The sequence below is a fragment of the Vigna unguiculata genome, chromosome 2 (genome assembly GCF_004118075.2).
Source record: "Vigna unguiculata cultivar IT97K-499-35 chromosome 2, ASM411807v1, whole genome shotgun sequence".
Classification (NCBI taxonomy): Eukaryota; Viridiplantae; Streptophyta; class Magnoliopsida; order Fabales; family Fabaceae; genus Vigna; species Vigna unguiculata.
Window position 1 is genome coordinate 33,601,494 of NC_040280.1, and position 27,574 is coordinate 33,629,067.

Genomic DNA, 27,574 nt, shown 5'->3' on the forward strand with positions numbered 1-27,574 from the left:
GGTTTCCAAGAGAAACTAATTTCAATTTTTTCTGCAAAATAAGAACTAGAAACATATTTAACCCGAATATTTATTCATCACAAGCTAAAATTGTTTAATCCTCATCTTCAAATTTGTTTTGTCAAGCAATACCACTCATACTCACATGAAATAAATTTGTTTTGATTTTGGAGCATGCCCATAAAACGGCAAAGTAGAATGTAACTCATTTTAGAATACAAATAAACACATTGCTAGTTTGTATGAAACATTTTATTTTAATTATATACATAATCAAAGTTTGGTTTAAAATGAATGAATTAATCGAAATATACAATCGATTTAATAATTTTAATTCTCATATTTAATTTTATTATGCAAACATATGTCAAAATTTAAAATGGTTAGAAAAAATATAGTGGTTTTATTAACAGACAGATTGTAAAAGATGTGCAGCAATCTTCTGCTGATTTAGAAGTGGGCCAGTGAATGATCCGGCCCAATTGATGAGGGCATGAAAAACCCTAAAAAACCTGAAATTGAATTCTGAAGAGGCGCTTGAGATTCTGAAACATTCTGAAAGGTATGCGTCGTGATTTCTTTCCAATGCATTTTCTTTTCTTCTGCATTCACTTTGAATTCTCTGTTTTGTGCGCAGAGGAATCATACGAACACAATGGCTTACGCTTCAGTAAAGCCCACTAAACCCGGTTTGGAGGACACTGAGGAACAGATCCATAAGATCAGGATCACCCTCTCCTCTAAGAACGTCAAGAATCTCGAAAAGGGTACACCATTTTCTACTCTTCAATTCTTTTTCTCCATTTTTTTTATCACACATTCTAATTCTTTTTCTTTTCAAAATCGCCATAGTTTGTGCCGACCTGGTTCGTGGTGCCAGGGACAAGCGCCTAAGGGTCAAGGGACCTGTTAGGATGCCAACCAAAGTTCTTCACATCACCACCAGAAAATCCCCGTGCGGTGAAGGTATTTTTCATCACATTCTTGCTTTAAACTTCATCGTTATGTTCTTTTATGCTATACCCTAATCACAACTGTTGCTGTATCATTTTTATTTTCTCGCCCCTTTTGTGTGTATTCTCTGCTTTTATGCTATCATTTTACTTTTGATAACTTCACTCATAGATTAAACCCACTTACAGTTGCCAAATATCTCAAATTGTTGTCTGATTAACCATAACTTGTTCAGAATCGTTGCAGAGAAGAAAAATCTATATATTTCTGAGAGAAATAATATTAGTAAGCTTTAAACCTAGGAAATGCCTCTTTATTGACATCTGGATTGTCGTTACCGTGTGAAAGACTCGCCAGTTTTAAATCACTTCCTTTCCTTTTAATTTTTGTTTTTTATGAGGGCTTTAAATTGATTGTAAAATCAATCTAAAGGTTTTGACTTTTGGTGAAAAGAAAGTGGTGTTCATGTTGGGAAGGTTGATTAGGAATCTATGAATCACTAGAAACCATTGAAAATGTTAGCTTAATAAGCACACCTGACCTCACGAGGTTTGACAGTTGTTGAGGATTTTAGTAATGTCTTTAAACGTATTGAGAATATGTTTCCATTTGGAATTAATTGTAATAAGCTCTTTGTTTATGACCTGCTTTTTGTTTCAGGCACCAACACATGGGACAGATTTGAACTGCGTGTGCACAAGAGAGTCATTGACCTCTACAGTTCCCCAGATGTGGTCAAGCAGATTACCTCAATCACGATTGAACCTGGTGTAGAGGTCGAGGTGACCATTGCCGATGCTTGATTTTGGCCCAATTTTTTTCCTTTGCTAAGTTATTTTGTAATTTATCCCCTTGGGTAGAAGTATGTTGAGTCCTATTCATTTGGGTTAATGCATTTTTGGCGATCAAATTTTTGAAGTTGGATTGTGGAGGGGGAATTGATTTGATCGATTATCTTTACGTTCCGAAATATTCTCTGTTAAATATCTTTGCTTCAGATAAAATCTGGTGTGATAAATTACGTTTGAAGTGAAGGAAAGAGTAGAAGATTGTAAGAACGAGCTAAAATTGTATTAGCCATGATCATAACTAGATCCCTTGTCCACATGGTTGGTAGTATATGAAACTTTTAAAATAGAGATTTACGCTGAATTTTATGAACTAGTGTTAGCGTTAGGGTCATGAACAGTGAAAAGAAAAGTGCACACAGGGTAATGATTTGTACTTTAATTTCAAAGCAATTAGGTAACTATTGCTAAATGTGTTTTGTAGGATAATTATGTTTGTTGCTGTTTAAAAGTTTTCTTTAATTTGAATGCCGATTGGTAACAAATTCTTACTCTAAAATCAATTTATCAGAATCAGCTTGGGGTGGGTTTAGAACAGAAAAGGTTTGTTTCATGTACTTAACAGAAACAGTAAGATTAATTTCAATATATTGAATAAGATTAGTTTCCACAAATAGTAGAGGACCTGAGACAGGATAAACAAAAATAAGTCCTAGAAAATTAAATATTTAATGTGTCAAATAAAATGCAATTACCATTAAATTTAATATTTAATGGTACTTTTTTTCAAGATGTTAATGTTTTATTGTGATATACATACACTTTTAAAATTATTGAATGATTTAAAAACTATAAATCATTGTTATTTAGCATGCTATCAGGTAATTTTAACTAAATTTTGGAAGAAAAATAAATCTGGAAAATGCATTATACTGTCTGCACTATTATGAATCTGTGACCTATTCGTACATGATTCTGGACTGCGTTTTGTATTAAACATTATTATTTCATTGAGTAAATATTTTAAAATTGAATCAAACATTGCATTCAATATATTTTTAATAAATTAAACATTTGTAATTATATAACTATAACTATATTATTACATTCGCTCTTTTAAAATATATTCTAATTAAGTTTATAAGTTTATTTTACAAAGGTTCAAATATATTTAAGTTGCATCAAAACTAAGTATCATGCATTTTTTTAAATATCAATATGTGATGATCAAAATGTCAAAACAAATACAAATAATTGAACTAAAAGTAAATAAAATTGAATAATTATACTTGTAACTAGCTTGTTATTTATTTGAAATGTTGTTAAGGCTTATTTTCCTTCTTAATACTTGAAAAGGTAAAATTTACATAATAATCTTAACAAACAAACTTGAAATATTAAAATAAATAAAAAATTCAAAGGAAAAAGAAAGAAATTTATCTTAGAGGAAAATGATAAATAAAAATTGGAAAAAATAATTAAAGAAAGGTTTGAAACAATAATATAAGAAATACCGGCGATAAAAAAGGCTAACAGCTTTATAAATTAAATTAGAATATAATAGAAAAAAAAATTATGAAACAAGAGTTGAAATAAAAAGCTAATATTTTGATAGGGTAAAGTTTCCAAATAAAAGTTACTTTGTTGAACAGAAAGAATTGATAGTAAAACAGTGAATGGAAAAAGTAACAGAGGGGTTTGGTTAAAGTGTAAGAAATTGTGGGAGTAAAGATGTTGAATATGGAGAAGAGAGAGAGAAGTATGATGAGATGAGGGGCGGAGAAGAGAGACAGACGGCGACCGGGATTCGGAAGAAGGGAACCGGAGTGAGGCAATGGCTGCTGCTCGACGGGAAAGGGGAGACGGAGGTGGTGGAGGCCGGAAAACACGCCATCATGCGACGCACCGGCCTCCCCGCCCGTGACCTCCGCATATTGGACCCTCTCCTCTCATACCCTTCCACCCTTCTCGGCCGTGAGAGGGCCATCGTCATCAACTTGGAGCACATCAAGGCCATCATCACCGCCCAAGAGGTCCTCCTCCTCAACTCACGTGACCCCTCCGTCACCCCCTTTGTCCAGGAGCTCCAGGCCAGGATCCTCCGCCACCACCAGGCCTCCTCCTCTTCCAAACACCTCGACCACCACACCGACTCCGACCCCGACCGCGACCACGACCCGGATGCCATCAAGATTCTCCCTTTCGAATTCGTAGCCCTCGAGGCCTGCCTTGAAGCCGCCTGTAGCGTATTGGAGAACGAGGTTCCTGCTTCGCTCTTCTCTTCTTTTCAATTCTTGCCGACAATTTCACTGTTTTTACCCTAAACCTCTCTCTCTCTGTGTCCCTCTGATCACTCACAGGCAAAGACGCTGGAGCAGGAGGCTCATCCCGCTTTGGATAAGCTCACATCTAAGATCAGTACCCTCAATTTGGAACGCGTTCGGCAAATTAAGAGCCGATTAGTCGCCATCACTGGGCGAGTTCAGAAGGTTGGTTGGTGTGATTGATGCATGGCATGGGTTTCCTGGGGTTTCATTATTTGATTGTTTGATTGTTTGATCATGTGTTCAGGTGAGGGATGAATTGGAGCACTTGCTGGATGACGACGATGATATGGCTGAGATGTATCTGACGGAAAAGTTAGCCGAGCAGCAGATGGAAGAGAGCTCTTCCGCGTCCTCCATAAATGGCCACGACGAGCAGGATATAGATGACAGGCATCCACCTTTTTTTGCTTTTACTCTTTTTTAACTCTCTTTCACCCCTCTGAGTGTAAATTTTCTGCCTATTTTTAGGACCACTGCAGAAATATCCTTTGAGGGTGGGGAACCCCCTGCGGGCTTCGAGGATCAACACAATGCCTACAATGTTCTTGGTAGGGACAGCCATGGAACCCGTGGTAGCACCTACAGTGCCGTCACCAAGCAGCTTGATGTCGAGGAGCTTGAAATGCTTTTGGAGGCTTACTTTGTGCAGATCGATGGCACCTTGAACAAGCTCTCAACGGTATGCACGCCCCCTTAATCTTGTATTCCTTCTGCTCTATCGGTTTTGTATTCGAGGCCATGGATTGGCAGGAGTTTATCTAACTTTGTTTCATAGGAAAACATGTAATGGGGTGCCATTCATCATTTTTGTCCTTCAAAAACAGGAAGTCGGTTAAGTTGGTCTCCCTTAATGATGAAAAATGTTAAATTCATAGCGGAAAATTTAGTACATGGATTGATTGAGAGGCTTGAGTTAACATTTACAGAAATCTCACATATATGTTAATTGTCATGGACGAATCTTTCTTGACAACCTTTTTTGTGCATTTCAAATTAGTAATCCCTAATACGGACTAGAGATTAAAATGAAACCAGAGCAGAGAGGAAAGGCACAATGGTTGAGATAAAAGGTTTGGTTGATTGAAGCTTGGCCCTATTAGTGGACGGAGAAGAGACTTTTGTTAGTTGTGGAACAGGTAACAGATTTGCATCTTTTATTGACCAACTTTTGTACCCCTTCGCCATCAATGACATCAAACAACCTGAAACGTACTGTTTATAATAGCCTCTAACATCACGCACTAAAATCAGGATCCAGAAGTAAACTTAGCACAGATCAAACCCACAGGAAACTCATCACACTAAAAAACCTATCGAGAAACTCTCAACCTCTCACCTCCTTATCCATGTGCTTTTTATATAAGTAACTTCAACTTGCAGTTAAATTAAACCATTAGACCCAAAGAGACACTATTGTGCTTAGAACCTTGTCAAACCTCCCCCAAAACCAGTCACAATAACCCTTTTTTGCAGGCAAACTAAACCCATTATTTACTGCCATGCTTCTCTGCTATCATTCCCGAAACAGAAAAAAAAAAGGGGGGAAAAGATTATGAATGCCAGTTGGCATTTGCTACCAAAGCACCAATGGACAAACTCCCCAATACACTGCTCCCCTGATAGCCATCACTGGTGATCAGTGGTGGTGACGCTTTATCCGTCATTATCTACTGATACTCGAAACTGGCAACAAACACATCACCCAAAATCAACATTTGCTTCCGACTTCCGATCCAACCTTGACAGTGAACACTTTGGGAACTAAAGTTTAATAGGGTTGGGGACCAATTTGACTGACAAACTAGTCTTTCAAGGCTGTATTTGAAAAGTTCCAGCTTTCGGCGATCACCTTGATGATGGGCCCCTTATCTTTTAGGGTCTAAAATGCTGTTGCATACGTGATTAAAGATGCATGTTATTTCAAACCTTGGTAGCAAACTCTCCTATTGTTTTAAATGTTGGGGACTTGGTCAATATGTTATCTAAGACAGATGAATTATATGTATGGGAGTTTGTCAAATCACGTGGTTGGCAACTTTAGGGTTTAGGTTATGATCTTTGAACATTTCTAATCCAATATGGTTATCTTCTGTAACAATTTCACATGATATTATAGTTTACCAGTTACCTGTAAAATTAAGTGAAAATTGATTTCTCTGTTACGGACTCTTATTGGTTCTTTGTCCTGCCTGATGAAGCTGAGGGAATATGTTGATGACACGGAGGATTACATCAACATCATGCTGGATGACAAACAGAACCATCTCCTCCAAATGGGAGTCATGTTGACCACAGCAACTCTGGTAGTGAGTGCCTTTGTTGTTGTGGCCGGAATTTTCGGCATGAATATTCACATTGAGCTATTTGATCCAGATAAAGCCGGGATGACAGAGTTCCTCTGGACTGTTGGTGGTAGCACTGCAGGGACCATATTCTTGTATGTAGTTGCCATTGCCTGGTGTAAGCAGAAACGCTTACTGGAGTAACTAACTAGGCATCTAATAGTGTTTCATGAAGAAATGTAATGTAATTTGAAAATCACTCTTCATTCATATGCTATAAATTTTAATAGCAGACCATTGCAGTATCTGGCTGCTTCTTGTACTCGTTTGATACTTCAGTTTCAACGGTGTTAGTCATCTTGTACATTATTCCGTGGGTAGCTTTACGTACACTTGTTGTCTTTACAGTAACAGTTTTGCTATTAGCACCAAAATTTCTGAAGTATCCAGATTCTTTTTCTTACATTAATTATAATTTACATTATTTCCCTTCCATTTTAATATATGTCCCTAAATTTTATTTCTTTTATTTGTGAAAACAACATTTCTCTTTCAATGATACTAGGGGTCAGACATGCAGGTTCTACTAGCTGGCCTTTCCTTGTGATTTGTTTTCTACAGGAACATGTCACACTAACAATTATATAAAACAATTTCGTTAAATTGGATTCAGATGTATGACTAATTCAAGGAGCAAGAAATGTTTTGGCAGCTTCCATCCTCAAATCACTCGTCAACTACACAACTGCATAGTTTGGCAGTGCCGCAAAACATTACTTCTAGTTTAAACGCGACCAGAAATTTTCTAGTGTGAAAGAAAAAGATTTGCATATTCTCCTTTTTTTTTAGGTGCATGGTTGAAAAACAGAGAGATAAAAAGAAGAAGAAAAAATGGAAGGGAGGAACTAATAAATGTGATAAAAATTAACATAAGAATGACAAAAAAAATTACCAGTTTTTGGTACTTCACGTTTTTAAATACCTAATTAAGACTTACAAGTTTTTTTTTTTCTCTTTTAATTACGTTTCTGGTGTCCAATTTTTTCTTATAACTTATTAAAATAAAATACAAGTGTTTAAATTTTACGATAGTAGAAGCAACATTTATCATAAGTTTTGTCTTACTTGTATTGACGTGAATGAGTTGAAGTGAAATTATGGTTTTGTTTGTAGCAGCAGGCGAACAGTGAAGTAATTACAGCGATGTCATGATCCAGTGCAGTGTGTCTCCATGAGCTTTGGAAGGTTTTGAAGCCATAAGGGACACTGAACTAGAAAAAATGGATAATTGAGCTTGGTGAGGTAATATTAGATCAACTTGTTTGTTTTATTTTCCTAAGTGGGCCTAAGTCAGCTTGACAATGTTCCACAATAGTTACTTCCCAAACAAGACCTAGGTACTGTTTCATGACAGTAGCTACTCATGTTTTTCACAGTTCATAATCAACTTCTGCACATGTGGTAACACCACCTAAGTTTTGTCTTTGCCTCTTTGGTCACTGCTTTCTACTCCAGAGTTTCTTCGTGCCTTGTTGTAGGTGGAAATGTGCTTCGAGAGTTGAATTTCCTTTATCCAGAGTCCACACGGAGATTGCTTCTTCTATCTGCATAATAAATACATACATAAATAACATTCGAACTCTTATTTGATTAAGTAAACAAATACAAGATCACTCTTAGAGGGGAACATTGCTGCACCGTCATGTGAAGTCCAATGTTGAACAGTAAAATTTTGTTACGAGGTTCCAAAAAGTGCTGCTTTCAACAGACTTCTTCGCAGAGACTTTGGACCAGGTGATTGATCCTGACTTTGACATGTTTCATGTGTCGCTTATTTTCTGAGTCCACAACACAACCTTGTGCTTACTTGGATAAGGTTTACAGTGGATTAGAAAGTAGATGGGAAATATAACAGTGTGAAGTGCAGATATTAGCCATGATTTTGTAGATTTTAGTTTTTACCACTTTAATCACTCACTGTTATTCATCATTTGTCATGCAGAGTGTTTGTCCTGAGAAATGGGAACAGCCAAACTAGATTGGCAATGGAGAGGGAAATAGAAGATGAAGCATGAACCACGTGTTTGAAAGCTATAAAGCCCCTCCTATATCTATATCTCTTCTCTGTGTATAGAGGGAGGGATTTGGTTTGGTTTGGCGGTGGTTGGAAAGGCAGAAATTTTTTTCCCATACTCTTTTGGACTCTTATCCAATTTCATGGAATGCAGCTACGCAGAGACTATCTTCACCTTTAAATTAAATTTCTCTGTCTACAAGTTTATCAGTTTTATTTGTCTTTAGCTTAGCTTTCTCTTCTCTTTTTACCAATTTTTTTATTCCTGACATCATAAATTCTCACCCTCCCTAGATTTTTTAATCACTGACTGGGAAGGAACACATAATTGTGCATGACATCAAGTCCTATGACAGCTTCCAAGCAGACAGAGTTGAAGGGAGCAAAGGTACATATAAAAACATGATATATGATATTTTAAAATTAGGGATCCTTCCAAACGAGATAAAGTTGACATACTAAACCAAATGGGGCATGTTCCTCTGGGTCAGGAAGATCTCAGGCAGGATCTCCTGTGCTTGGAAAAGATTTAAAGATATGCATATCAAATATTCCAACATAAACTTCACCATTTTCCCCTCATCCCTCTACACTCTCCTCATTACCCATACCTCATAACTCACCTTTATCATCTTTTATCCTTTCCGAAAACACTAGAACTTCCACAATAAATACAGCCCTGTCTACACTCTTTCAAATGATTAAACCCTTTTCCTCTCCACTTATATTCACAGACATAACGTAAAGATCCAAATGAAGATTGGAGACATCCTACCTAATCAACTAGGATCTCACGGCATTCATCAAAGTTTGCCGTTTTAAGAGATTTAGTGGACAGCACTACACTTTGTCTCCTTCACTAACAAATTGGACTTTATAAAGAAAACTTGCAATGGGTTTGCTGAATCCATAATTAATTCCATTCGTGATACACGCCGGATTCCTCTCATCGTTACACCCTTCTTTGTATTAATTTGTTGATTTGGGTTCTTCTTTAGCATTTTGAAAAGTGCATGTATGAGTTTTTTCACAGATTTTTCTGAGATTGGAGCATATCAGTCATCTCCAAAAGTATCACTTAAGATGAGTATTATGTGCGTAAGTGAGATGTAAACTACACACAAAGATTGAGGACCACGTTGTCAAACCCGAGATTTCACTGCATAAACAAATTTTGCATTTCCAAGGTAACTCTGCCCCTCTGAATTTTGAACATGGACACAAGTTCCACTCCACTTAAACCTTTACCAGGCATCTGCAACTATAGTCTTTGATGTGAAAAAGTTGTTCGCGTTGGTATGTTATGTTATGTTATACTCGGACGACAAAAACAAAAGTTTGGTCATTTTGTTTTTGGACAATATGCTGTTGAAGAATTAAATATTTGTTTGGCAAAAGTTGCTGGTGCTTCTTTGCTTATATAAATTGAGCATGGGACTTCGTCAAAAACAAAAATTGAGCATGCTTTCATTACACAGAACCTGCCTAACTTATCTACCTTGTGTGCACTATTCTTTGACAAGAAAACTAAATCATCAAAGAAAAAGGAAAAGAAAGGTTTATTTCCAAATTTTCCTTTCGGGTTGTTTATCACTGCATTGAAATATACGATAAAAGAAAACAGAGGAACAGAATCCCTTTTGAGGTCAGCTTCCTTCTACATCATCAATGATTCTGTGCCCTTCATGGATCTTCAGTATCTTCCACCGCACCAAGTTGAATTGCAGAGATATCTATTAGTAGAAACAGAACTGATCTTTATATCATTCCCTCCGTACCATATTTGTTCAGAACAGAATGCAGTGGAGTGGTCACATGATAAATTAAAATACTTCTGGGGGATACAGTCATGAAGATTGGCCAGTGTACAGAAGAAGCATTTGCTTGTTGTTTTCAACTCCATTTTCTGACAGGGATGGTTCTAAAAATCCGAAATGGTGTTGCAACGAGGATCTCTCCTACAAGAACACGAGTATTTTTCTGAGGAGTTGGAATAAAATGTAACCTTGAAAGAATGAATGGAGCCAGCGAAGTACCTCATAATAAGTAGCAGAGAAACCCTGTGAGTAATCGAGCATGCTCTCTGTGGAAGTTTGTTGGTTGGTCACTGTGACATTGTTCTGAAAATTTATCAAGAGCCAAGAAAGTATCATCTATACAGCATACAACTACAACTACAAGATTATTTTTAGTACACGAAACATGATGTAACTAGCTGCAAGCAAGATGAAACTCACCATGGAGAAATCAAAGACAGGAGAGCTAGCAGTGTCATCAAGAAAAGAAGGAAGGTGTTGGTATTCCTTAACCTTCTGCCTCTTTTTACTTCTCTTGCCAAGTTTTGGTGCCTTAGATGCAGAGTAAAAGCTGCCATTATCTTGTGCATCTGGCAGGTGTGGAGGCCCAGAAGAAGCATCAGAGACCATGGACAGGTCCTCTTCCTCAGCCTCCTCCTCCTTCTTGGTTCTCTTGTCTTTGTATTCCTCGTTATCTTCACCATTAAACTGCGAACTTGCATGTGAAAAGGCATTGTGATTCAGCTGGAAAGACTGCTCCAGGTATAGAGTCCAACCAGACTCACACCCGCTGCTGCATTGTGATGATGCCAATGCATTCATCTCCCTTTCCTTGGCTGCTGCAGGTTCTTCCCAAAGGAATGAAATCTAAAAGGGGTAGTAGGTTGGTTATTCACTCACTTAGTCCCGTTTCTACTACTACAAAGGAGGCTCCAATTTATGATGAAGAGAAGAGTGGTAAAAAGGATAAAAAAAAACAAAGAGGGTTAAACAAAGTTTGATGAAACATGGCACTACATGGTGTGGCCTATTATTAACTGCGTGGCAACGTGGCTGTGTAGTTTTGGTTTGGGGTGAGCAACAAGTTGGATAAAGTGTTGGAGAAAACCAAGAGAATCAGACTGAAATCCTAGACTAGTTTTGTCCTCACTCTCCACCCATATGTGCTAAGTGCCAGTTGGGTGGGATATAGAGAGAGAACCACACCCTTCACATGCTAGACAGCGATGCACTGTGTACCCTCTTAACAAAACCAGGTACACGTCCATTTCCCCTTCCACACTGTATGGACACGCATCATTGTTCCAATTTCGGAGAAGATTACTGCTACAACACACATGGTAGTAAAGGGTGGTGGTGTTTGCATTTCAGAACAAAATTACCATTAATTGGAGCAGGTGGTCCAGCCTTAAAAATGAGTTTGATTTAGTGTTCAAATTTGGAAAGGAAATAACGCTGTTCTGGACATAAACAGCACACATTATTTATGATCATTGTGCCCCTTTTTTCCTTTTCTGTGCCCATCATGTGTGACGACGACTAAAGAATCACTCAACGGAAACATCACCCTCTTTTATAGTTTGTACTGTCATTTGTTTAGATTTCTGCAGAGCAAAATGTGCGGGTTGTTTTTTCATGTCAGTCTCATTCTCAAATGAGAAAAAAAAACTCTTTTTTTTTGTTCTACTGCGAAGAGATTCTGTCACTGTGCATGCAAAGAGAGAAAAATAAAGATGGGTTTGGCAGAAGTAAGACAATGGAGACTGTAAAATTTTTGGGGCACAGTGCAGTTGACTGGGATTTTATGAATCCACATGCGATCACATTCACCATCCTCTTCTCTTCTTTTCAAGAATTTACTCTACTAGGATTCACTCAACCATGTGGGCACGTGTGCATAATATTCATATGCGGGCTTCCACATATTCAAACACATGTCTCCACGTGCACACGCACTTTTATCTAAATCCCTCTTCCTTGCTTTTTCTTTTCAATTTTAATCTCTAAAATTCTTTTTTGCAGCAAACTGCAAGGATAAAGTCACCAACACTTCTTTAAAAATTTAAATAAAACTCATTAGATTTATTTCCTTTGATCAGAAAAACATAAACAATATTTTACGAACTCCAACCCTCGTGAGAGAATATTTTGGTTGGCTAATTGGGTTAATAAATAAACTCTATTAAGAATATTTCAATCTTGTTTTTTTTTTAAATAACAAAATCATGTCTTAGTAAAGATTACACTAGTTGAACACCAAATTAAAATTTTGAGTTTGATGACCACGAGTGCAAACTTTTAGCTATCAACTAACTAAAAAAATTAGGTTAAATTATTTTTTTCCCTCTATTTATCATGAAATTTTAGTTTGGTTCTCAAGTTTTCGTTATTTCAATCTGGTCCTCATTTTCTTAAAAATGACTCAATTTTGGTTCTCACCGTTAGTTTGACCAGACAATGTTAAAGTCAACGCCACGTGTCAATTTCTGTTTTTTTTTTTACTTTTTTTTTATTTTTTACACATGTCACTTCATAGTTGTGTCACGTGTCAAAAAATTTTGACACGTGACACAATTGTGAAGTGACACGTGTAAAAAATTCAAAAAAAAATTCAAAAATTTTAAAAAAAAAACTAGAAATTGACATGTCACATTACTTTAATATCGTCTGGTCAAAATTAACGGTGAGGACTAAATTGAGTCATTTTTAAGAAAATGATGACCAAATTTAGACAACGAAAAACTTGAAGACCAAACTGAAATTTCATGACAAATAAAAGAATCAAAAGAGTAATTTAACAAAAAAATTATTATTATGATTCATAAGGTAAGTATTGTAAAAATTGATTTTTTTTGTATTAATTATCATAAAAAAGAACAATTTTTTTAAAAAAATAAGCTCTGATTTTGGGTTAGAATATTTATGGAGAAGTGACTGGGCAATAAAGAAATATTGTGTGAAAATAGTTTGGATGGAATGAGGCATGATTCTTTGTAATCTTAAAAGGTGTTGTGCACGTGTTGACGGTCAAATTAGAGTACTCCTAAGGCCTAATATTTGTTTAAAATGTTTAATCACTTCATAAACACAGTTACACTAACAAACCCTTTCATGCAAATGTTTTTACAAACAATATTTTTTTCTTCCTGAACTCCCATTATTTCCATTATTACTGATTGCACCCGTAAAATAATAGAAAAAGACTAAAATACTCTTTCCACAACAGTACACCGTTACCGTTGTAGAAAAATGTTTGTTCCAAAAAAAACTCATTCATCATGCATGTCATGTGTTAGATAGTTTGTTTTGAAAACTTATTCTGAAAGACATCACACGTGTTCCAAAAAACTTAATCTGAAAGTCTTACAAATTGTGTGTTATCTGATATGGGCCATTAAGCCCAATCCTATATCCACCCAGCCCAAGATGGAGAATTATGCAAAACTTTTTTTTTTCCTTGCTTGATTGTTTTTGAACTTGTTAGTTGTGTTTCTTTTTTCTTTCCAACAATAATGAAGTATACACCTTGTTGGGTATGAAATTGAAAATGGACTCTATTTGGCATTTGTGATATGCAAAACATAAGAATTTTTTGGGGTTTCTTCCACGAGTAAGAATAAGGTTTGGTTATTTGCTTTTAGGGATGGCAATTCGGGTCGGGCTAGTTCACAGGCCTGCACAAAAAAAATACGGGATAGGTTGGGATGTTGAACTCACTGACCCGCAATGGTCCGTCCCATGAGCTCGCAATCCACGCGGGCCCGTTTATAAAATTACATGTTCTCATTTTTTTAGTTTTCACATCATTCATCATGTTGTTTCTTTAAGTTCCTTTTATTTTTATTATTGTTATTTTGTTTATGTATAATCATTGTATATAAGACAATGATTTTAATTTTTGTATATGGAATATCTTTTTATGCATTTTTAAGTAGATGTTTTGTAAGGTGACATGTTGCTATTGTATTTTAGTTATAATCTTCGTTGTTATTTTTATTGTCTTTGATTAGGTAAACTAATTGGAATTATTTTGATAGAAAATGAATATCAATTATTATTATGAAAAACTAAAAAAATAAAATTTGCTCAACAAAAAAAAAATATTTTACTCATCACAAATGCGGGCCAGCCCGCAGACCAATCCACAAGATGGAACAGGTCAGAAAAGTGAACCCGAAATTAAACTATGGGACGGACCAACCCGATCTGCACTTTGCAGACCAAAACGTGAACGGACCAAAATGGACCGAACTAATCTGCTTTGCCATCTAATTGTTTTGCGATCGGAAAAAGATAGATAAGTGAAGAGAAGAATTATTTTGGCATTTCAAATTCAATAATGGAAGTTTCAATTTGGTGCACATGGCCAAGCTAACAATCTCGCTGTGACAGCCTACAAAAACACTATTCCACTTCCAATCATTATTCTGCCAATATGTTTCCATTTCTTCATTCATAACCATGTCTTTGCATTCCACTTCTCCAGCAAAGTATGAATATACCAGAGTTAATTTCATGTCTTTTGGTATCAAAAACTTTTAAATTAGTTTAACGATAATGTAATGTACATTCGTTTTATCATCAATTAATTACAAATTACTTTTGGTTTGAGTTTTAATTTATAAAAGTTAATAATTATTGTGAAGACCTAGTATACGGGTATTTATAATAAAATTATATAAGTATATCTTATTAATAAAAACAAACTAAATTATAAATAGATTTTTATTATAAAGAGTTTGTTTATTTATAAAATGTAAAGCTGTTAAAACGGGTAACCTAGCTCGATTCGGTACGACCCACCACGGGTTAATGATTTAATGAGCTAACTCAATTTGGTTCACTTTTTAGCGAGCCAACAAATTTTGAACCTGGTCTGGCCCAGCACAGGTTGATGGGTTAAACGGATTGACTCACGGGTTCACTTAATTAAAAAAATATAATTTTTTTTTCGGTCAAAACTAAATTGTAATTCTAATTAAAATCTAAAATAAACTTTAATACAATCTAAATACAAACCAAAATAAAAAAATACAAATTATTTATGTGTTAGATAAAAAAAAACTAACATGACCCAAATATAAAACTCAACTTAATACAAAAAATAAAAAATACTTGTGTGACCCCTTTATCTGCGGGTTGGTTTACTAAACCTGGCTCACTACGGGTTCAACTCGGATGAATCAAATTCTAGATGAGCCGGGTCAAAAATTAATCCGTATTGAAATTTGTAAAAGAAATTTAACCTAATCCGTGATGAACTAGATTAACTCATTGATTTCAACCCATTTTAATAAAATGACTTATATTCTGATTATTCTAACTCTGCTGAGGATTTGATTTACATAAACAAAAATATTTAGAGCAAGAGTTAAAAGAGATCATCACGTGAGTTTAACTTCAAGGTTAAACTTACATATTATATTATGGGTTCGAGATATGTACATGAGATAGATGAAAAAGAAAGATCTTAAAAATAGGAGCATAGTATAGCAGGGACATAGTCCTAAAACATAGTCAATGTACACCGAGTCTTTCGAAGGTTTTGTTAAGTTATGATGTCTGAAAAGTTAAATATGTGATTTGATATGGTTAATGGCGGAATAAACTACTAATTGTTAAATGAAAGATAATATATTTATAATTATATGATAAATCTTTTATTACGAGAGACTATGTATAATACAGTTTCTATATGTTTTATACAAGTCTATAAATTTTATGTTACGTTTTAATACCAAATATGTATAAGCTCGGTTATATATTATATATTATATATTATATATTATATATTATAGTACATGGAAAGTTGGGTTGTTACGATTATGATAGATAATAAATTCACACGTATTTACCGCATTTAAACAGTAACAATATGAGTGTAGAGTGATAAAAAAAGTAAGATTAGGAATTGTAAATTAAGAATTAATAAAAGAAAGTAGTGATTTGGTGTGTGCAGAGGTGTTTTACAGAGTGTATATAAAGTGAGAAAATGCAAAAAATAATTTATTGGGTGTACGGAGATATACCCCAATCCTTGTTCTCTCTGATTCATTCTTTCATTCGTTCATCCAATCATCTCATTCCGATCTTCATTACACCGCAACCCAATGAGTTATTACAATCCGAATCAGCAACCACCCGTCGGAGTTCCACCGCCGCAAGGTTCCTCCTCCATTCCGATTCATTTTCATTATTGTTCTTGTTCACATTCTTGTTCTTTTCTTTCTCAGGTTATCCGCCGGAGGGTTACGGAAAGGAAGGATATCCACCGCCGGGATACCCGCCGCCGGGATACCCGCCTCCCGGATATCCCCCGCAGCAAGGATATCCCCCACAGCAAGCCTATCCCCCACAAGGCTATCCTCCGCCGCCCTACCCCGCCCAGGGCTACCCTCCGCCGCCCTACGCTCCTCAATACGCTCCGCCTCCGCCCCCGCGGCAACAAAATTCACAGAGCTCTGGTTGTTTGGAAGGCTGGTGCGTCTCTCTCTCTCTCTCTCAATCTCTCTAATTTCGATCGCTGAGTCAGATCCGATCCGGCTCTTTCCGAGTTGACTCGGTGACCGTTGCCGGCGCAACGTTAGACATAATTAGCTATTGTGCGCTCTATTCGTAACTGCTTCTTTACATTATTTTCTTGGAGACTCCGTATTACTGGACCTGTTCTTTGCGTGGACCCACTGTTTGAATAAAATACTGTTATTCACATAACAAATTTTGAATTACGGGATTTGAATTTGACATGTTTTTTTATTAGTGTTTGTTTTTCATATTTAGCAGTGAGAAATGGCACATGCCATGGCACTGCATTGTTGTGTGCTGATATTGATTTTGTGGAATTTGTGAATTGTGCAGTTTGGCTGCTCTCTGCTGCTGCTGCCTATTGGATGCGTGCTTCTGAGATGACATTTGTTTTGCACAAACTGAACTCGATGAAGTTTGTTTCAGCATTGAACTCGATTAAATTTCTCTCTTTTTTCTCTCTTTTCTTTGCTTTACCTTGTCCCTTGTTCACTTTTTTTACTTTTTGTTAAATAATATGATCTTCTATTTTCTTCCAAACCTCAAACTGCTTCATTCACATGGTTTTATTGCTAAGAAAGTTATACCTTCATGCTCCTTCTCCCCCCAAACCATCAAAACATAAACAACGAATGCACTGTAATTACTTCAATTGGAATTTTTCATTAATATACATACACCCCATAGGTTATATTGTCTGAAGTCATGTCAAAAGTAAAATTGTTTGATTCTTTATGTTGTTGCAAATGCAACAAGACAGGTTTTTCTAATTTATGTTCGGGTATGTATGTTTTAAATAGATTTTACTTTCCAAGACATATTAATGGTGAATTGTTGTCTTGGATTTTATTCAATTTCGACAGGTTTAAACTCTTGGTGGGTAATAAGTCTATTCCCACAACTATAGGTTCCTCCCCTACTTTATAAAATGGTTATAGTGAAACTGTATTGGGTTTGTCAAATAGTTCAAGTGTGTGAATGAAGTGATGTAATTAGTCTGTTTATTTTTAATGACATTTATTAGATTTTTTTATTTGTTCTAAATTTTAATATTTTTTTTACAAGTGTAATTGTTTTACTAATTTACATATAAATGATTAATATGCATTTACTGTTGAATAAAAATGAAACAAAATACAATAGAAAATTTCAAAACCATTCATTACAAACGAAGAAAATTACGTTTTCTTTATTTGGATATTAAATTCTTGTAGGACAATGTTACTATAATTCTAATTTTTTTTTTATTTCCATCGTAGTATAATTTTCCATTGATTGAAATATTTTAAATGAAAAAATAAATGATAAAACAAATATGACCGCTACCACATTATATGCACTCTATGGTAAACACGTTCACTGAGAACCACTAATTATTTTTATAGGTTTATAAATACTACTTAGAGATATCAAATTTATCAGAGATAAGACTAAATTGCAACGTAACGTATAAGTGACGATACATCTTTTTTAATAGGTCAATTTTGTAGAATTGAGATAAATTTAATATATTGTCTATAATATTAGAGTCATTCAGAGTAACCTAGTTGTAATTTAAACTTAGTATATTATTATGAGACTTTTATGACGTTTTTAATGAGAGAAAGTATATTAAAAATCTTACATCAATTAATTATAAAGAAAAACTATAATGCAAGCGAAAACAAATATTTCATTGTACTGTTGAGAAAATTTAATTATAGTTTCTCAAATCAATACCTAAGTATATCTTCATGATTCAACAACAACTAACATAATTTAAACTCAAAATGGTATATTAAAAGAAAACTGGATTCTTGTCTTAGTAGAACTCTATACATTTTATAGTAAAACATGCGTGACTAATTAGTGTAGCAACCGATACTAATACTTCTTTCAAATGTGACTTTTTGTTAACTCCAAGTACTATTTAAGTTGATTATATATTAATTAATTGGTAGTTCACTTAAGAAAAGTTTTAGCAATACAATTAAAACATATTTTTTTAATATATAATCTTTTACTATTGGATGATTTTTTTTATTGTAAACTATAAATCTATATGCACAAAACTTATTAAAAAAGTCATGCAGCTAAAAAATAAATAATCTATTATGCATTTTAATTAATGGTTAAAAATATTATTAAAAGATGTGTTAAATAACACGTTGACTTTTTTTTTTTTAAGATTTGTGTAATATATGAATGGAGAATTTAAGTGAAACATATGTTATATTTAAATTATAACTCAACATATTAGATAGGATAACATTATAAGTCATAAGAGGAAAAATTATATGAAAAAGTATTATTATTATTATTATTATTATTATTATTATTATTTTAAATAAACATTACAGAAAACGAGAGCTTAAGTTTATCTCATGAAAATTATGTTGGCACCAGACATATTCTTTAATATACATTGAAATGTGAATATTTATCTTACATATAAAATTTTAAAGATTTTGCAAGTTCTTTAAAGCATCCCATTACATGTTACAAAATCTTGTATAAATTGTCTTCCTTTCGGTTTTTACCCAAAGAAAAGAAGAGAAAGTTTACTGTGGAAACGGAAAAGAGTCACCGTCGTTGCTCTTTTCTTGAGTTTCCAGTAAACAAGTTCGTAAATAAAATAAAATAGATTAAGATTATTTTAATCGCCTTGGTTACTAATTCTTTTGGTATCGCCTTCCCTTTCCCATTTGTTACGAAATCCTTTCACCGAAGTTGGTAGAATTTCAGAAACCATTCGAATTCGCTGAGCTTTATCGGCGATTTGAAGACCCTTCGTTTCAATTTTATCTCGCTTTTTCAATTCCAGGTCATCTCCATGCTCTCATCATTCATACTTTTTAGTTTATTGTTATCCGTGTACAGATTATTTTGTTACTATTTGGAATTGATTTTTTACAATAAGGTTGGTTTTGTTTTTTGGGATTGGGAGTACAAGGATTGTGCTTCTTCATTAGATTTCTGTTTTCGGAGGAAATTAACCCAATTCATGTTATTGACACTCACACCTGGTTTTTTGGCCTCTTTTTACCCCTCTTATGGAGTAATTTGCAGAATTTTCAAGAAATAGAACTCTTCTTTTGGTGCATTTTTTGTAGTATAGGATCCGTCATCCGTCCTATAATTGCGTGGTGAAATTTTGCTGTTTTTGTTCATTCTGATATACTTTTCGACTTAAACGACACGTAATAGGAAGCATTATACAAACTCATTAGTTCTTCATTTGAGTATAAAAGGCTTAGTGGAGTTAGCTTTTGAACTGCAATCTTAGTGCTTCGAATTTGTCTTATTCTCTTTGTGAATCTTTTGCGCTTCATTCGATGGTATGATCTTCGAACTTTGGGTTTGACAGTAATTGAGCTTTCAACTTTTGTTGATTTAATGGTTTTTTCCCCCAGAATGGCAGAGAGTTCAGATGACGAATCATTGTTGGCTCGCATAGAACAACTGGAACGGGGTATGTGCATTTTTTATTGTACATGTTACTTTAACTCTCTTACAACGGGTCGTTTTAGGTTTAGTAAGAACACTAGACTGATGTTGATTTGATTAAACTGTTGTCTCCTGTAAAATTTTATCTGGCATTGAAGTCATTGAACTTACACAGTATATAATTTTGTAGAGCGTGATGAATTACACAAGGATATCGAACAGTTATGCATGCAGCAAGCTGGGCCTGGATATCTTGCTGTAGCTACCCGAATGCATTTTCAACGGTATCTGTTTATTTTCCTATTCTTAAGGCAATCTACATCCAATGATTACATGTTGTCTTAATGCCAACAAAGAGTATCTATTATATTCAATTCTATGCCCAATTAGGACAGCTGGATTGGAGCAGGAGATTGAGAGTTTGAAAAAGAAGTTGGCCGCTTGCTCAAGAGACAATCTAAATCTGCAAGAGGAGCTTTCTGAGGCATACAGAATTAAAGTGAGTTACTGAATATTTTGACTTTGTGGCGTAAAATTCCTTATATTTTGTTTACATATTTACTTTACTATATTCAGGGTCAACTTGCAGATCTGCACAACGCTGAGGTTTCGAAGGTCTCTCTCTTTCTCCTCACCCGTTGTTCTTCATTTTGTTTTACACTCTAGCATTGAGATTGCATGAGGAATTGCTGTCCAGCTTTAGCAACCTGTGGAGAGTTGCTGGATGCGAAATTACAAACTGATTACATTTATTTGTCTGAGTTTTTTTTACACTTAGTTGAAAGTCTTATAATGGATTATGGTGAGAACATGATGGCGAACATTCTTAATCCAATTTATAAATTGATTGTGATCATGCTATAGTTTCTTGAAAGAGTTAACATGTTCTTACTGATGTGACTTGTGAGGTTGATGGTTTTGGTTTGTACTTTGACTGAGTTGTCCATGAGGAATAGTGTTACTAGTGACTTCAAATTTAATGTTCAGAACATGGAAGCTGAGAAGCAGGTAAAATTTTTCCAAGGTTGTATGGCTACTGCTTTCGCTGAAAGGGATCAAGCAATAATTGAGGTTACAATATTGTCTGTTTTCCTTAAAGAATATCGTTTTTAGTACTTCGTAGTTTTTTTGTGGTTGATAATCTCAAAATTCCTTTATATTAACAGGCTGAAAAGGCCAAAGAAAAGGAGGAGACAGTGTTGCAACAAATACATGGCATCCACCAGAGGTATCTCAATCTTTGTGTCATTTTAGTGCTTACACATCAATAAAGATAGGTGGCTTAGGATGTCTGAGAAAAGATCCTGTTTTTATTTTATGTAAATATACGGTGATGATGCACTTGTTGCTTGATTATGTTTGGTGTAACATTTTGAGATCCACCCAAGAATTATAACAACCATTCTTAATAGAAGAAACTTGTTTTACTTTTTCTCACCTATGGTTTTCCATTTTAAATGATTTATTCATCTTACATGGCAAATTTGGTATGTTGTATTTTCATATATTCTACATTTATTTCAGTTGAAACTGTTGTTGTATGTTGCTAGTGTGTCTGTTCTCTTTATATGGAGGGCCTTATTTTCTGTAAGGTAATTTGCTAAACAAGATTGAAAGGTTAAAACTTATGTGCCTATTATATGATTACCTACCTATACCTCTGTTCTGTATGATCTTGTTTTCTATGACATGTAGGATATGTTTACGTGGGAAAACAATTTTTATTTTACTTGCAACCTATGTTTAACACAGGGTAGAGGAGCTCACCGCAGATTGTCTTAAACTAAAGGAATTTAATGATGCTCTGCAGATTGATCAAGCAGTACATATGAAGCAAAATGAAAACTTCAAGAAAGTAGTGTTCTCGCTCTCCCTCCTCCCTCCTCTGTGACTCTATCTTTCATTTTTTATTTCCTTTGTTAGTCAGTACAAAGCTTATCCAATGGTTTCTTAGGATACAAAACTAATACTTGAAAAAGAGTTATCCTGCATATATCCTATCAAGTTCTTCAATATACAATTTATAATAACACATTTGTTTTGGCATTTAATGGATCTTAAATACATGACTCAACTTTGGTTCTCTCTCTGTATGTTTTTATGAATTTCAGGTAATTAATAAGTTCTTTCAGATCAGGCAACATTCTGTGAAGGAATTTGAAGATACAAGTTGGGATGAGAAATGTGCATGTCTTTTGGGTGACCCTGAGGAGGCTTGGAGTTTCAATGATGCTTCCACCTCTAAATACGTTGTAAGATTTCAAAAACCATTGTTATATTCTCTTTCCTTGATTATCAGATGATGTGTTCGTTATGTTATGCTGGTTGTTCAGTATGCTATCCAGCATGACTTGCTATAACTCACCACATCCTTTGGAACGTAGTTTGATTTGGCATGCTATTTACTTATGTGATAACAGTTGACTGTTGTTACATAGGTGATTACTGTATTGAGATTATATACTCTGCACATTTTGTGAATAACACTTTCTCAGACAGAGTGCATTAGAAGAACAGCTGGAGAGACTTAGGAATTCCATGGAATATCTTCAAAATAAACTGAGGGTGGTATGATCTAATTATCTTTGTTATCAGCTTATTGCTGTCTAGGCAACCCTAATTTTCAATTATCAGTTATTTCTTACTCTGTTTTGGATGCTTTAGGGCTTGGAAATTGAAAATCACTTGAAGAAGAGAGTCAACGTACTGGAAAAGAACCAAGTGAGTACTTTTAAAATTTGGAATCAAAATGTCATTTTAATACATCTGTTTATTCTGGGATTCTGATGACTTATTTGCAGATTTCTATGGACAAAGTGGTTCAGAACGGCATAGCAGACTTGAAACATTGTCATTCTAAGTGTAGGGATGAAATTAAGAACTTACTTGGTGATGGAGAATCCATTATTAAATCCATAACCAATGTGATTGATGAAAAAATCCAGAGTTTTGATCTGAGTACCGTACCAAATTTGACCCTTCAAAGAGATGCAGAACTAGAAGAATCTGAAGGTGTTGATATACATATAAGTCCTCAAGCTAAACCTATCTCTGAGTACAAGGTTTGGAACTCCATGCTAATACTGAATCCCTTTTACAAAAGCGATAGCTCACTTTTGTTTATAGCAAATAGTGCACTTGTAGAAATACGATACTTGTAGATCTATAGATAGTGCATAGTGTAGTAAAGGAATATGATTTATTTTATATACGGACATACACATGCTTTTCTTTAATATTTTCATGGTTGAGAATTAAAAATATTATAGTATTACACTTGCAATTACAAATTAAAACAGTGGACTAAAAAGAAGAGATGTAGATAGAAAAGAATGACATAAAAACCTAAGAAAATGAGTTTTTCAATCAGTTCAGTAGTTGTCAAGCTGAAATTGGGCTAGTCACTTTCAATGGCAATGTGACCAGCCCAATCATGTGTAAGTTTTATGGCAGATGTAATACTCTCATGCTCACCTGATTACTTCCAAGCTGAAATCAAGCCAGCCTTATAACAAAGAATGCAGTGGGTTTTCCTACAGCTTTTACAAAATAATCTGTTTTTTAATACAATAAAGAAGTTCATGAGTTTTTATTTTTAAATTGAAATGCGTTAATTATGATGGTATAATAATGGCAGTGCTCTTATAAAAGTAGCAACAAATATATCTTAACTTGGTCGAGTTTACAGTCTGTCTTCATTTTATTGATATTTGTTGATAGTTACAAGATGCAAGACTAGGTATTCATTAATTTTTTTATTACTCTTTCACAGAGGAACAGTCCTTGGGCACTGTCAGTGGGTGCTAGTTTAGAAGGTGATGCATCAAATGTTTTAGCAATGGCATTGCAACAGAAGGTATTTTTGTCATCTTCACGTTTATTAAACATATTGTGTATTTACTTTCTCTTTTTCTGATCGCTAATCAAGATATTTGTGCTTCCAACTTCTTCCGATCTTGCTCCCTGATATTTACCATGTTTTATATTTCAGGTTGATGCATTATTGCTTTTATCACAGCAGGAAGAGAGACATCTACTGGAGAGCAATGTGAATTCAGCCCTACAAGGAAAAATTGAAGAACTTCAGAGGAACTTGTTGCAGGTACTTGTCTGTAACACTTGGAACACTTGAATTACTGACATTCCAGTAGCTTGGTTCTAATAGAGTCTAGAAAATGCTTTATGGTTGTGTTTAGTGTACCATATAGGCTATCTGGTCTGAGAAGAATGTTAGTTGTTTGTTTGCACTATCTGAGTTTATATTTAACTCAACTTCATAAAATCGGTTTCCAAAGCCAACTTAAACTCATCCAGGGATTATTGGTTACTATATTCTTTTCTTTTCTTTTTTGTAATTTTTTATTCGTAGTTTTCATGAATGAAGCTATGTTATGTTCCTCTTCAAGATATGTAAATAGTATGGTAGAAATAACTTTTGTGCCTCTAACTATAGTGTTGAAGCAATAAAATTTTAGAATCACGTGTACAAAGATCGTTGGTATTATTTACTGTTCACAAATAGCTTTTTACTTGGAAGTTTTTTTTTTTTTTTAAACTTCAGGTTACTAATGAAAAGGTGAAAGCTCTCATGGAATTGGCTCAATTGAAGCAGGAGTATCAATTACTTTTGGAGTATGATTACTTTAATGATGACAGTTGCTTATTCAATCATTTTTGCATCACTGTATATTTTTACGCAGTTTCCCTGTTATTTTGTAGTGAATTTTTTCCAAAGCATATCTGTCTTCTTCAAAAAATATGTCCATTGAAAAGAAAATAGTATTTTTATACTTCTGGTTCTTGTGTTATTTTACTATTTTAAAGGATAAAGTTGCACTAACATGCTTTGCTGTCTATACTATTTTTCGTACATGTATCTTATAAGGTAGTATTTGACTTACATTTTTTGTACTTTCCCGATCCTTTAAAATATAAGTCCTCTGATTAATTTCTGTGAAGGTTCTATTATTGGGCCTTTTGTTCGTTGGTAAAAGTTATGTCTCGGCTTCTCCATTTAATGAAAGGAGACTAACAAAAGAGTTGGGCAAAATACTACACAAGTAAATGAATTTGATTGTCTTCAACTCTTCAAGCTTAGCAGATGGACATCATGCGAATAACTTATATGCAACACCAGTATACTATTTTCATTTTTCAGGTTTAAAAGTAACACTAGTTATCTTTATGATACTGAAGTATGAAGCTCAAAGGCGTGCTTTCTTTTTTATTTCCCTGAAACTTATTGTTTTAAACTACAGTAGCAACCACCACCTTATTTCTATAGAAATTACAAAGTCTTCATGAGTCTAATTGGCTTTGATTGCCCTTCATATACCCTACTTTTCTCTTCTGGTACGCTGTTGGTGTTTCTTTTCAGTCTTGATAATTTTATAAAAGTTAGATTTATTGTATTGCACGCAAACAAAGTAATAGAATATATTTATGCAACAATAAGAGTTCAGCCATGTCGCTTCCTTTAATCTTATTTTTATGTCTTACTATTTTTTTTTACAAGCAATTGGATTCTTCATCATTCATCAGCTATCAGTTGAATTTTATCCCACTCTAGTTGTGTTTCCTTCTCCTGCTACTTCAAAAGATTCTCCTTTAATGTGGAATGTCATTTTTTGTTTCTAACGCATGTGCAGAAAATTGGGTAATGAACCTAATCAAGAGAAAGGTGTAGTCAACACTGGAGACAGAAAGCTTGTTACTCGTGAAAGAGATGGAACTTTAAAGAACTTACTGAAGAAATCCTATTTGAGACGATGGATTGCCCCCCTGGATGTTAGTGGAAATGAAGTTGACTGTAGTTCAAATAATGAAGGGAAAACTTTCAATCATCAATCTAGCGGCAGTATAGATTTCGCAAGGCATGAAATTTGTGTTTTCTGATTTTATTCCATTAATGGATGATTGTGGCTAGACTTACGTTTTTTGGGTAATTAAAATTTTATGGTAGAGGGATGATACCCTCAGTCCAAGGTACAATTACAAAAAGCCTTTCATTACTTCAGAGAACTTACATTTAATTCACCCCAACGAGATAAGTAGGGTCTTAGACTTTGGTTTGTCAAACACAAGATTTTGCCTTACTCCACTAAAATTAATCCCTTCGGGTTCTGGATAGTTTAAACTTTAAACCATGTCAATCTCATCTATTTTGAGATAGCATTACGTGTGTTGTTACTTTTCAGCCTTCTGTTTACTTACATAGTTTACTTGTGTGTAGCAGAATGAAGATTGAAAATGCAACTCTTAAGGAAAGCATGGAAAGCATGGAACATTTAACTTCATCAATTCATAGGCTTCGTCTCTCTCTTTCAAAGGTATCATACTGTTTTGTTTCACAACTGTTAAAATTTTGATATTTGAGAGAGATCAGGGAAAGAGGGGACTTCACGTTGAGATTGCATTTTTTTGGGTCACAAAGGGAAATTGTTCAACTTAAGCTCTCTTTTAACATGGATTAACCAGAAACCATACCCTGTTTACTTTTTGAAACTTGAAAGCTAAAATGTATTGACATGGTTTTTAGGCCAAGGATTGTGTGACTTCGGAAGGTACAATTTCTGGTGTTTCAGAAATCCTTAGTGACGTAATTCATGAAGCAGAACTTTTGAGGACTGCTCTTGGCAGCTCCTTGCCAACCAGCTGGCCTGTTGAGGCAGATATTAGTTACATTGGATACAGCGTGGGCACTGACAGGGGAGATCACGAAGGCAGTGATGAAAAGATGGATACTGTTTCTGCTGCAGGGCTTGAAATGGTTGAGCTTTTGATTTTTTCGGCTCAGATTTTGAGGGACTTGCAAACCAAGATAGTATTGGTTCCTGGTATAAAAGTTCTATGAACAGCTCTGTCTGTGATAATATAAGTCATCTTAGGTGCTTTGTATATTCGGCTGGTAGTTGAAACCTGTCCTGCTTTGATCCTGCAGGGTCATGAATCCTGTTGTGTTTATAACTCATGCACCTGCACTTTTCCTTGCCCCTAAGCCTAAGATTAGTCGCATGCCAATTGTTTTGCGACTATTTCACTACTCATGGTTTCTATGACTGCATTCATTCCATTATATTGTGCTTTTGAAGATTGTTGTACTTTATTAACGTATCATGTGTTGAGTTTAACCTGATTCCATCAGCAAGAGAAAAATTCTATTATTTTTCAATTATACCTCCACGTAAATTTAAACCACATATGAAGGGTAAGAACAACTTCAAGAGAGGCAAGGATGAGCCTGGATTCCGTCAATTCATACAGAAGATTCTCAAAAATAGAAGAACCAAAATATATATTTGAAGGTGGATTGGAATTATTGAGAAGTTGAATTCAAATCAATATGAACTAACGCTTTTATCATGTTTTAGTTAGTTGTTATGAGACGTGGTTGCATTATCCT

The 27,574-nt window shown here is 34.7% G+C and overlaps 5 protein-coding genes and 1 long non-coding RNA gene across 8 annotated transcripts; 5 read left to right on the forward strand and 1 right to left on the reverse strand.

Annotated features, from left to right (window-relative positions):
* Nucleotides 1-430: 430 nt before the first annotated feature.
* LOC114172976 (40S ribosomal protein S20-2-like) lies at nt 431-1,972 on the forward strand. Its single transcript, XM_028057151.1, has 4 exons — nt 431-562; nt 638-767; nt 853-966; nt 1,615-1,972. Exons 2-4 carry the CDS (start codon nt 656-658, stop codon nt 1,755-1,757), a joined length of 369 nt encoding a protein of 122 aa, XP_027912952.1. The 5' UTR covers nt 431-562; nt 638-655; the 3' UTR covers nt 1,758-1,972.
* A 1,487-nt stretch (nt 1,973-3,459) lies between these two features.
* On the forward strand, nt 3,460-6,820 carry LOC114173856 (magnesium transporter MRS2-3). The gene is made up of 5 exons (XM_028058508.1): nt 3,460-4,003; nt 4,103-4,231; nt 4,314-4,459; nt 4,538-4,748; nt 6,268-6,820. Exons 1-5 carry the CDS (start codon nt 3,512-3,514, stop codon nt 6,553-6,555), a joined length of 1,266 nt encoding a protein of 421 aa, XP_027914309.1. The 5' UTR covers nt 3,460-3,511; the 3' UTR covers nt 6,556-6,820.
* A 710-nt stretch (nt 6,821-7,530) lies between these two features.
* On the forward strand, nt 7,531-8,590 carry LOC114167009. Its single transcript, XR_003600079.1, has 3 exons — nt 7,531-7,653; nt 7,890-8,145; nt 8,354-8,590. It is a non-coding gene; the product is annotated as an uncharacterized LOC114167009 (long non-coding RNA).
* A 1,218-nt stretch (nt 8,591-9,808) lies between these two features.
* Nucleotides 9,809-11,158, reverse strand: LOC114173135. Its single transcript, XM_028057373.1, has 3 exons — nt 10,663-11,158; nt 10,462-10,545; nt 9,809-10,383 (listed from the first exon to the last, which is right to left on the reverse strand). The coding sequence occupies exons 1-3, from the start codon at nt 11,041-11,043 to the stop codon at nt 10,273-10,275; spliced, it is 576 nt and encodes a 191-aa protein (XP_027913174.1). The 5' UTR covers nt 11,044-11,158; the 3' UTR covers nt 9,809-10,272.
* Nucleotides 11,159-16,214: 5,056 nt separating this feature from the next.
* On the forward strand, nt 16,215-17,357 carry LOC114173142 (cysteine-rich and transmembrane domain-containing protein WIH2-like). The gene is made up of 3 exons (XM_028057380.1): nt 16,215-16,386; nt 16,455-16,701; nt 17,080-17,357. Exons 1-3 carry the CDS (start codon nt 16,332-16,334, stop codon nt 17,123-17,125), a joined length of 348 nt encoding a protein of 115 aa, XP_027913181.1. The 5' UTR covers nt 16,215-16,331; the 3' UTR covers nt 17,126-17,357.
* Nucleotides 17,358-19,261: 1,904 nt separating this feature from the next.
* Nucleotides 19,262-27,275, forward strand: LOC114173171 (myosin-2 heavy chain). Of its 3 annotated transcripts, XM_028057418.1 has the most exons (18): nt 19,262-19,549; nt 20,139-20,197; nt 20,363-20,456; nt 20,563-20,671; nt 20,749-20,787; nt 21,160-21,243; nt 21,339-21,400; nt 21,925-22,027; nt 22,284-22,424; nt 22,672-22,740; nt 22,837-22,893; nt 22,974-23,234; nt 23,945-24,028; nt 24,164-24,274; nt 24,734-24,804; nt 25,821-26,045; nt 26,408-26,501; nt 26,711-27,275. In XM_028057418.1, exons 2-18 carry the CDS (start codon nt 20,140-20,142, stop codon nt 27,023-27,025), a joined length of 1,977 nt encoding a protein of 658 aa, XP_027913219.1. In that variant the 5' UTR covers nt 19,262-19,549; nt 20,139; the 3' UTR covers nt 27,026-27,275. The 3 variants fall into 3 exon arrangements, with proteins under 3 accessions (XP_027913219.1, XP_027913220.1, XP_027913221.1); XM_028057419.1 differs by lacking the exon at nt 19,262-19,549 and having other exon boundaries at nt 20,568-20,671; XM_028057420.1 differs by lacking the exon at nt 19,262-19,549 and having other exon boundaries at nt 20,568-20,671; nt 20,762-20,787.
* The last annotated feature ends 299 nt before the right edge of the window (nt 27,276-27,574 follow it).

Bases quoted from the DNA above. Each gene is read 5' to 3' on its own strand.
- LOC114172976 (XM_028057151.1), top strand. From the start codon at position 656: ATGGCTTACGCTTCAGTAAAGCCCACTAAACCCGGTTTGGAGGACACT. The intron at 768-852 runs GTACACCATTTT...AAATCGCCATAG, and splicing joins CGTCAAGAATCTCGAAAAGG to TTTGTGCCGACCTGGTTCGT. The intron at 967-1,614 runs GTATTTTTCATC...TTTTTGTTTCAG, and splicing joins AAAATCCCCGTGCGGTGAAG to GCACCAACACATGGGACAGA.
- LOC114173171 (XM_028057418.1), top strand. From the start codon at position 20,140: ATGGCAGAGAGTTCAGATGACGAATCATTGTTGGCTCGCATAGAACAA. The intron at 24,275-24,733 runs GTACTTGTCTGT...TTTAAACTTCAG, and splicing joins TTCAGAGGAACTTGTTGCAG to GTTACTAATGAAAAGGTGAA. The intron at 24,805-25,820 runs GTATGATTACTT...ACGCATGTGCAG, and splicing joins GAGTATCAATTACTTTTGGA to AAAATTGGGTAATGAACCTA.
- LOC114173135 (XM_028057373.1), bottom strand. From the start codon at position 11,043: ATGAATGCATTGGCATCATCACAATGCAGCAGCGGGTGTGAGTCTGGT. The intron at 10,546-10,662 runs GTGAGTTTCATC...ATAAATTTTCAG, and splicing joins CTGTCTTTGATTTCTCCATG to AACAATGTCACAGTGACCAA. The intron at 10,384-10,461 runs GTACTTCGCTGG...GTGTTCTTGTAG, and splicing joins TCTCTGCTACTTATTATGAG to GAGAGATCCTCGTTGCAACA.
- LOC114173142 (XM_028057380.1), top strand. From the start codon at position 16,332: ATGAGTTATTACAATCCGAATCAGCAACCACCCGTCGGAGTTCCACCG. The intron at 16,387-16,454 runs GTTCCTCCTCCA...TTTCTTTCTCAG, and splicing joins CGGAGTTCCACCGCCGCAAG to GTTATCCGCCGGAGGGTTAC. The intron at 16,702-17,079 runs GTGCGTCTCTCT...TGAATTGTGCAG, and splicing joins TCTGGTTGTTTGGAAGGCTG to TTTGGCTGCTCTCTGCTGCT.
- LOC114173856 (XM_028058508.1), top strand. From the start codon at position 3,512: ATGAGGGGCGGAGAAGAGAGACAGACGGCGACCGGGATTCGGAAGAAG. The intron at 4,004-4,102 runs GTTCCTGCTTCG...GATCACTCACAG, and splicing joins GTAGCGTATTGGAGAACGAG to GCAAAGACGCTGGAGCAGGA. The intron at 4,749-6,267 runs GTATGCACGCCC...TGCCTGATGAAG, and splicing joins CCTTGAACAAGCTCTCAACG to CTGAGGGAATATGTTGATGA.